Here is a 10,541-nt window from a genome sequence, read left to right as displayed (position 1 = left end):
ATAGAAAAGCTTGACAGTAGTTAAGGAAATGATCTATAAACAAAGAAAACTGAAGCTGCAGATTTTCTAGTTAAAGGCCGATAATCTTGAGTTGTCATGAACTTTCTTGAGAAAATTTCAAGTGATTGTTCGACTCAATGAAGCAGTGACAGAAATTTCACATAAAACTGATGAGAAAATTGATATAGATAAGGACGATACAAAATTTACTTCTGACCACCTTTTTGAGATGTGGAACTAAGTAAAGGCGGAAAAATGTTATAGAAACATTTCAAAGGGCAGTCGATCCCTATATTAAATGAGATGAAAGATAAAAATTGAATGTTACTTCAACATTTAAAGCCGAATTGAAAAAAAAAAATAGAAATTCGATGTTAAACTGCATCCAACAAACTAGACGAATGAATAGATAAGTAGGATAGGTGAATGAAGAATTTAGAAATCTTTATCATCAGCAAAAGTATAAGAAAACAAACAGGTAGTGTAGTAAAAGTTATCGATAATAAGGTGGGAAAGTGTAGGCGAGAAACCAAATATGAGTTTGACCAAAATAAAGAAGGCAGATGTTGTCACTTCCCCAAAGCGAACAGGAAGAATTTGTTTTAAAGAAAATCTAGGAATTATCTAACTGTGAGTAGTGAATATGTAACTTAGAGAACCTATTTAAAGTCATACAAATATCAAACAACTAAAAAATGATTTTACAGTGTTCTTTTAAAACACCCCAAAAAACAGATGTTAACATGATATAATGAAAAGAGTTTAATTTGACGTACTTGAGAGAGCGGAATAAAGTAATGCACACTTCACAAAATTAAAAGTTTTGAAGTAATAAGGTGGGAGTTTGCAGGTTGATAGTGATAAACGTTGTTAAGAGATGTGTGAGCATATGGTTTAGAAACTGGGAGAAAAGTGTGCCAAATATTTGTTTTAAGATTTAGATACATTCAAATATAATTAGTCTTAAAGGATGGAAAATACACCCATGGAGTCTGCAGTCGAAGGAAATGATGGGAAGTGGATTAAGCGATGGTTATAGTGACAGGATCACTGGTATCACCTGAGAGAAAATGTTGCTGTGAAATTGATGCCATCAATATTGGGCTTTTCATTAGATGAACAATTAATAGACCGTTTGGAATAGAAGAGAGTTACAGGGTTGCCAATTCATGTGGTAGGTAGGATGTCTGTTGATAAAGTAATAAAATATTGTTTTTCTAAAGAAAATTATTTTGGTATTAGATTTTTTCATAATATGGAAAAAACTTGTCCTTCATAGAAGATTGTAGATTGCAAGTGCCATGTAATGTTTGTTATTGTGTTTTCTTCTTATACAGTAATGTGCATGAGAGAATTTATATTTGGTAAAAGGTGAGGTATTGTATATTCATTATTGGTCGAGATACAGAGATAAAGTAGAATATACCAAGTATAAATATTATCTTTCTGGATAAACGTAGGCATAATGGTAGGGGCTTGCTCAAGAAAATATTCACCAAGTTGTACTGGTCAGTGCTAAAAGTCACTTATCTCTGTAGTTGTAGTAATTCAATGCACGTTTTGTAACATGGCTAGTCTAAGATCACAAGAGACAGTTCATAAAGAACACTGAATAGATAAATAGTACAGTTTATTATTTAAAGGACAGGGCAAGAGTTCAATGTGACATGAACATGGCAAAAATCATCGGTAATCTTAAGATGGATTTGCACATTTTGTTAATAAATGCATTAGTTCGGTTTTGATGGTTTTTTTTTTTTTTTTTTTTTTTTTTTTTTTTTTTTTTTTTTAAGTGAGAACACTATAGGTAGGAAGTTCATTATAAATTTCTGCACCTTGCTACATCAAAATTTTTCCTACTGGTTTATCACTCGCCTTTAAAATCTAGTGCAGTATACTACAATAATAAAACCTTTCCCCACAACAATAATATACAGTAGGAGGTCAGTACTACAGTTTGGGCAAGAAATATTAGAATAAATTCATATTGAAGAACATATCACATTCACATGAGATAGGTTGCCTGGAAGATTTTGTGAATTTAGTAGAACCAGACAGAGACCTGAGGAGACCATCTGTTTACACTCTCCCAGCTGGCTTGGATTCAGTGGCTTTCCATCTCTCAATGAAATACTCCATTTTGGGATATATAAGTCACAATATTATTTTTATCAGGTCGGTCTTTCAGTTAGACTGCAGTGGCACTAAGTTGGCTTTAGGGATAAGTGATATGGTGTTCTCTCCTACTTGGAAATTGATACATTTATCTCTCTCTCTCTCTCTCTCTCTCTCTCTCTCTCTCTCTCTCTCTCTCTCTCTCTCTCTCTCTCTCTCTCTCTCTCTCTCTCTCTATTTGAAAATTCATGCTGTAAAGTACTATTAATATTATTGCCATATTAGATTCAATATTCTATTTAAGCTTTGATGAATTAAGAAACGAAAGGACACCTTCAATGAAATCTTTTCCACAATACTCAGCTTGTTGTCCTGTGGAAAGGGCTGTACAATATTTTGAAAATTGTATATTTGTTCTAGATAAATTCTTTACGAGTTTATAATATTTTTTGACGAACCCTGTTCTATTTACATTTTTCTAATATTCTTTGACGAACCCAGTTCTATTTACATTTTTTCTAACAAAATGTTTTCTGCTTAATAAATAATTTTGCATTAGTGTTGAAGTCTTGTATAAAAGACTTCATATTTAAATTTCATCAAACAAGATTTTTCAAAATGATTAATGTAACCAATGTTAATTCCGAACTTTCCGTAATTAGACGTAATTAAAAAAACTTTCACTATTCATGCTATCCTAAGCATTGTCACCTCTGGGAGCATAATAGTAATAGATATTGTTTGCACTGTGGTGTAGTTTAGATCACGTGTGTTAATCAATATGAATTTCGTCTTTATGTTCAGAGGAAAAAGAAGCGAAACGGGTTTTTTAAAACAATATTTCTGTTAATAACAAATAATGCATTGTCATTGCACCCTGCATTTTATGGTGCAAGGGAAATTGCATATAGTTGCAGCATATTTCTCACATTTTCAATATAGATTTGGTAAAGTTGCATTGGGAGGTTGCTCAGATATCCAGCCATTTGAAAAAACTACCTTGGGAAACAAAATGATTGCTAAATAAGGGCCAATATTCTGGTAAGGTTTTAACATCATCATAGTAGGGTAAGCTACGCGGATTTGCTTCTGAACCACATAATTAATTCCAGTTACTTACGAGAAAAGGAATGCACTTAATGAAAAGCCTGCTTAAGCTAAGCTAGTCAATGGCCAATTAGTTTTCTGCTAGTTCAAGGTGTACCTTAATTCAGCGATAATATCGTGGATAATTTAAGAAGAGTAGATATCATTAAAAAGGGAAAGCAGAAGTTATGTACTGTAATACGAAGATTGAGAGAGAATAAAACATACTTTATATTATTTGAACCTAAGATTCCAAGGACTGCGTTGCTTTATGAGAGTATTTAAAATGTTTAGCCAAAGTTGATGTAAGTTTTTAAGTGATTATCTAAGTAACTTGTTACTGTGGAGACCAATATTCCCTGGATGTATTAACTGATAGCCAAAGACCTTTGACTGATTGCTTTGAATGCAAAAATTAAAGATGCAATGTAGAATATATTATATGATTAAGAGCTTTCCATGGACCTTGGTTGAACTTGTATTGAAAGCATTGAGAGTAATTCCCCTGGATAAACATTTTCAAACTCATCATTGGTTGCGTAATTTCTAAAACCAATCTGGTGGTACTCACAGGATTTAGTCTGCATTTTGATTTTGTTTAAATTTAAATTGAAGTTAAAAATCCAATATCACATGTAAATATTAAAGGCAAAAAGCAGCAGAGCATTGGCTGGCAGATGATCAGAGATCTAGAATTGAGTCGGCTAGTTTACATGGAACAGATCCTGTGCTAAGAAGGTCTATCATTGCTAGGTTTTGTTAATAATGAGGTGTGTATTCATAATCACAGTAGATATCATATTAGATAACCAAACATGATAATGAATAATACTAGATTTATGACGATTTACGTAGGCTATATTCAGGATTTAAGTCCCCCAACTTCACCAATATTTTATGTTCAAGGATTTTGTAACCCTCAGGTTGGATGCCTGGATCTAAGAGAAAGATAATTGATTAATACCACGTATCACTTTTTAATATCAGTAATGGATAACCATTACAACACTGAGGCTGCTCTTCTGCTCGTGCTTTAAATTTTGTTAACAAACATAAGAAATTGACACTATTGAAATGATTTAAATCTATGATAACTAAAAATGTCATATCGTCCCCTATATTTTATATTTGTCTATATTTATATTTGCTTTTATTTTCTGTTTATAGTTCATTAATTTTCTTTATTCTTGCTGGGCCGCTGTTTTTAAAACTTGGTTTGAAGCTTTACTACTACTACTACTACTACTACTACTACTACTACTACTACTACTACTACTACTGATAATAGGTCATATAAAATGAAAGCAGATTGATTGATAATTTTATGCATGTAACTTGTGGTGCAACTGATAAGATGATAGATATCAAATAGAAAGAGGCCATTTAATTTTTTGTTTTAATGCTTGCTATAGGAAGAAAGAATTTTTTTTTATAAACTCCCAACAGAACTAATGAGATTCTTTTAGAATGTCGGACTCCATTATTATTATTATTATTATTATTATTATTATTATTGGTGTTGTTGTTGTTGTTGTTGTTGTTGTTGTTGTTGTTGTTGTTGTTGTAAGCCAAGTTGCGATTTTATTTGCAAAAAAGAAAGCTACAAGTCCAAGGGTTGCAATATGAAAAATACCTTTGTACAAAAAAGGAACGAAGCAAAAACAAAGTATAAAAAGAGGGATAACAGAAGTGAAAATATATTAAGAGGGATATCATCATTGAATAATCAAGCAACAGGCATATTATGAAGCGACACATGTCAAGCTGCTCATCAAAATCGTGGTAGCTCCGATTTAAACGTTTGTTTAAGTGATCATTTAACTATTTTGTGGTACAAAAGCATTACAAAAGAAAATGGAAGGCTGTTAGAATTAACTGCACACCTAGTACTACTTGGTAGAATGTATAGTTTGGAAAGACCTGAACGAAAAAGATGGTATGCATTATAAAAACCTTATACAGCATGCATGAGGTAACTGAACGACAGTGCTAGAGATGAGTATTTAAATCTGGGATAATGAATTTTATAGACCTTAATGTTTTTGTCCAAGTTAAGAGGAGAATCAGCTATTGAATATTAGACTGAAAATAATATTCAAAATACGGCTGAATAAAGGGATTAAAACATTTATTATAAATAGAGAAGTCCCTCAAAGCATGTTAACACTCTCTCAATGTAGCAATTTTCGTGCAATTGAGGAGACAAATCATATATGTTCCTCAATAGTGAATTTACAGTAAAAAAATAAAACATAGGATTTTAGGTTTCTGTATGAATTTAAAGAAATTCTGTCAATGAAAAATCTCAGTGTTCTAGACCCACCAACAACTATGCTCTGAAGTTGCTTTTATTGTCTAGTAGTAAGATATCTTTATTTTTTTTATAATTCATTCAGAGTAATCCAAAATTATTTGTTTTATGGCAGGTGTTAGGCTTAAATTGGTGAACCTTAATCTCATACTTGCTTTTACATTCCTTTTTTTTTTTTTTTTTTTTTTGCAGGAGATGCCCCGACGTTTTCAGTATGAACAACCCATCATCCCCTACACCCCCACCATCTCCTGAATCACTGCCGTCGTCATCAGATGATTGCCATGATATCCCCAGAGAAAATGTATCTGACTTCTCTGAAGTCTCTCCTTCTGTGCCTGGGACTTCGCCATTCTCTTCAGCAATGTCCTCTATATCTTCATCAATGGCTAATGCTTCTATGGAACCTACTTCCTCCACCAGTTCTTTTTCAGTTCCACTGATATCTTCACAGAATGGGTTAAGACCTACTAATGGTGAAGCAATGGCCGAAGAGTCAAATAATGACAGTATTGATTGTTTTCCAGTGGCATTTCCAGCTTCACTAGACCAGTGTCCAAGCTCTTCTAAAAGCAAGTTAGATTCTGCAGCTACTTTTCACTCTTGTTCACCTAACCCCTTTTCCTCAGAGGTGTCAAGCTCTGACATGGATGTTGATATGCCACTATTTTCATCCACTAACCATGTCAATTCTGTAGATAATGATGCAGGATGTCAGTGGCCAGCAGATTCTTCTGAAGGTGCTGCTGTACCATCTTTTTCTCATGTTACTCAAGATATTCCTCCTAATGCTGTGGGTGAAACCATGGTGTCCCGCTCAACTTGGCAGGTCAACTGTTCCAAAAACAATACCAAACCAGAAGGTACAGCCTCCCACTGGACTTCAGAGATGTATAATGGTAGTGCTGGAACTGATGATGTAAGTTCCACCGGATCTCCTGATCCCAATAAGCCTAGTGATAGAAGTAGCTCTGGATCCAGATGGGGTCCCGAAGAATCAGACATTCTTATAGAACCTACTGCATCAACATCGTCTTGCCCACGAGATCCAGTTAATTCCTCTTTAGATGTTGAATCTTCATCTTCATCTTGGTGTCAGGATTCATCTGAGGGTGCTGTTGGATTGTCTTGGCAGTGCGATTCTCCTAATTCAGCTGTTATGGGTCCTAGCATTTCACCATCATCTACTTCCACTACTATTGGTGCCAGCTTGTCTCTGTCCCCATGGCCACCACCTTTATCTTCAAATTCGCATTCTGGAGCATCAGCAGGTATATCATCTTCTACACAGCATTATCCTAATAATCCAAATATTAACTCTACCTCTGTTCCTCATGGGGACATCCCTCCCCAGGTGCTGTCTTGGCGGACTCGTGCCTCATCAAGCCCTATAAGTTTAACTCGTGTGACACCTACTACTCCACCACCCAGACCACCAACACCTCCGTGCCCTGCACCACCTTCCAGTCGTAACCGAGGAACTTATAATCAATATCCTCCAAGCCCAAGGCGCTCTGTATCTCCACAAGATCGGCTCAACTCTCCTTCGACAGTAAGACGTTCTGTGTCTCCACCCTTGCGTCACCACTCCAGATCTACGCCACCTACACCAAGCAGAAGATCTGTATCCCCACCACTTCGAAGTCGAGGCCTCACACAGAGACTGACATCCCCAAGGAGATCTGTATCACCAATACCTTTAAACCAGCCACTGGCACAACCTCCATCTCCCTCAGGGAGGCACAGATTAAGTCCAAGGCCAAGGTAGCAGAAGAGTTTTCCATAGCAACAGTGGACTTTTCTTTCACATTACTTTACTTTCTTTAACATAAACACACAGTACTAAACACTTTATCCTTCGTTATAGTCAACTGTATTATAGTGTCAATCACTACGATTTTATACGTTACTGTTTACCTTCTGTAAATGTTGTTTTATCATTGATAATTGTCAAGAGAATAATTTTGCCATGATAAAGATTTGCCATTATGAGTAAAGTTTACTAAGTTATTGATTTTTTCTTTTCAGGTCAGCAAGAACTCCTAGTCCTCGCCCGCCAAGACCACCAAATTCTACTCCAGAGCCGAGCCCCAGCCCTTCCCAGCATTCACCCCGCCCACACCATGCAAAAATGAGAGGGAGGTAACGCTTGGACGATGACCCTCCCACATGAAAAAGTTGTGATGATCCCGATATATATCTGATAAAGGGTAATCCATTGTTAACGTGAATATTTAACAATGGGTTTCTCTTACCCCAGTTCCTGCAATATCCCTTCTGATGTATTTGTAATGTAATTATGAGGCAGTGGTAAAAAGCTTGTCAATTAAGGAGTGAATTTTATTTTTATGTCGTATGTATATTTTTCTACTTTATCGAAATGCATATTCAGCCTGGTGACCATGTAATCAATTTTTAATTAAGTCCATTTAGCTTTCCCAAATATGTGATGGTAATTAAAAAGATTCTTTGCTGTTTTTGTCTTTAAGAGAAGACTGCAATTAATCCCTCCCCCTAAAAAAGATCAAAATAAATCGATAGATTTATAGTAGAGTTTTTATTTGAATTTATAATGTCTGGCAATTATATATCATAGTACTTCATACCTTCATATACTGTTTTTAAAGTCTCCTAAACCGTTTTTATGGATCATCAAATTGTATTATGTGTTTTATATTAAGTTCTAATACTATGATTTTATTTATTTGCTTTGAAAGCAAATGTACAGTAAATGAGGATCATATTCTATCAGAGTCAGAAATTACTTAAGTAGCCTAATTTCCGTCCAGGAATTTTGGTTTTAAGATGACTAATAATTTATTTTGATAAAGTATATCATTATTACTATTCTTTAATATATTAAGATTTATTATTTGATTATATTTCTAATTACCAAAATGGTGTTTGGTAGCAATTGATTCATGTTTCATGGGAGGCCCTTTTTGAACATTATTTTATTATCTCTCAGTATGATTTGATTTGCTCAGTAATGTTGAACCTATTTTGTGCTATATTTTGATAACTGTCCATTTTAATTGCCATTGTAAAATGTTTAATTTTAAAGGTAATGTTTCTCAGATACGTTATTACCAATATTTTCATTTATATCAGGTGATGCCAGGATTATTCAAATAGTAATGAAGCATTATAATGTACTTAAAAGTTTCATCATCTCTAGTTAATATTTTTCCTCGCCAGCTTGCATTTATTCTGTAAACTGCATTTAATATTCATTTCATAACTTGCCTGGTAAGTGATTGTGAATTACTCCAGCCTTCTCAGAACTGAGATAAAGTGAATTTAGTTTAATATATTTCCCCCATATTTCAGATTGAATTTATTTTTCTTGTGATGTAGCTGTAGTGGTGTTTGGCTTTTTTCACTTGTATATTTCCATCTGTGTGATATATATAAAGTATATAAGAGTGCATTCTTATATGAATATTATTCAGTATTAAAGTTAAAAATGATATACAGTAGCATTATCCTCTACTTCTTGAGATTGTGTGTTTGATGCATTATTTCATGTTTTATTCAACATTATCTTGCTATAATTCTTGTACTGTATGTCTGTTTAGAGCTACCAGGTTTACAGAAACTGATAAAGTAATGATGACTCAACATTTTATGATTGTCTTAAGATGAGGTGCATAGATTTTAAAGTATCTGATTTTTATCACAAAGAGCTCGGCATTTATTTTGTCTATAAAGTTCATCTAATTTTTACCAACAAAAACCGAGCATCTAGTCTTTGTGAACCCTTAAATGCTGCCCCACTAGGATCTTCAAGGCTTTCTGACCTTCATATGCAAACAGCATACATTTCATTATCACCTTTTAACTCAAAGGCTCTGTAATGAATATAGTAGCACCTCCACATGGTCTGGACACTCAAATATGTAGAAAGCAACTGTATCTATATACTTCAATGGATGCCTGAGAGTTGAGTAATGAAAGGGATCAGATTTAACCTAAAAAGCAATTGACATGAACGAATGCTAGTAGAAAGATCTAGGATATATGGAAAAAATATAGGAATACCTAGACTCGATGGGAATTCAATTTGAAAGTGCACAAGGCAAAAGAGATTGGCGAGAACTCATTCCACATTTAATCTCGTAAAGGGAAAACCTGACATGAAAATAACATTGACGAAGAATGAAAGTTTCATTACGATGATGCGAGGAATGACCAAACAAACAAAGTGGCAAATGTCCTCCTAATTACTGTATCTCACGTTTTGGCCAAGTTTCTTTGTTCTTATGTAAAAAAGAAAACAATATGAAAAGGCAGGGGTAACAATGTCCCTAAAATTGATCTGATTACTGGTGTAGAAATCCACTTCCATGTCTTCACTAAAATCTTACCTAATGGTGAGGGTTGTTCACCAATTGTCAACCTTTCTATTTCTCAGGTAAAGAGCTCCTATATAAAGGCCTGGTTTTGGTTTTGCTTCTTTGGCTGTTTTACTGATATGTGCAATATATTACACCAGGTCATCCATAGCCCCCTAACTAAATCTAAAAATATTTCATAAAAATAATCCTTGCATACTCATCAAATACGTTAGCTAGGCCTGGCTGTGAACTGAAACTTCTAAATTAAACTGTTTTGCCTCCACAGTCTGACCTAAAGCAGTTTTAGAATGGTCCATCTCAGAGTTTTCACAAATCATATGTAAACTAAATTCCTAGTCATGAAATTTCCAGAATTAAGTTATATTCTTTGATGTAATTATACTTCACTTAATTCCATGAATCTTAGCAAAGTGCATTACTGTATTGCAATTTGTGGCAACTACCAAATCATAAATATAGATTAAAAATTTCTACAACTCTTCCTGCCAGTAGGATCAATGTTCTGTGATCACAGTGTCTCCCTTGTTCATGTCTTCCACTACTTTTGATGTACAGTGTTGGTCAAGTTGTGATAGTGCTTATCTCTTTTAACTTAAGCCATGTCTCCCAAATTCATTATAACACAGTTTTATTCCATTTGCAGAATTGTTATACTCTTTGAGATTATTTTT

At 34.2% G+C, this 10,541-nt stretch overlaps 1 protein-coding gene across 1 annotated transcript in view; it reads left to right on the top strand.

The window, feature by feature from the left end:
* LOC137616428 (uncharacterized) overlaps positions 1-8,982 on the top strand; it is a 14,256-nt gene extending 5,274 nt beyond the window's left edge. The window contains exons 2-3 of the mRNA XM_068346174.1: positions 5,705-7,276; positions 7,541-8,982. Coding sequence (XP_068202275.1) covers positions 5,727-7,276; positions 7,541-7,658 — 1,668 coding nt within the window. The 5' untranslated portion in view covers positions 5,705-5,726 and the 3' untranslated portion in view covers positions 7,659-8,982. The remainder of the gene's footprint in view (positions 1-5,704; positions 7,277-7,540) is intronic.
* Positions 8,983-10,541: the final 1,559 nt, after the last annotated feature.

This window comes from Palaemon carinicauda, chromosome 22, assembly GCF_036898095.1.
Source record: "Palaemon carinicauda isolate YSFRI2023 chromosome 22, ASM3689809v2, whole genome shotgun sequence".
NCBI classification, from domain to species: Eukaryota; Metazoa; Arthropoda; class Malacostraca; order Decapoda; family Palaemonidae; genus Palaemon; species Palaemon carinicauda.
The sequence above is the reverse complement of the archived record's forward strand: the minus strand, read 5'-3'. Positions and strand labels throughout refer to the sequence as shown.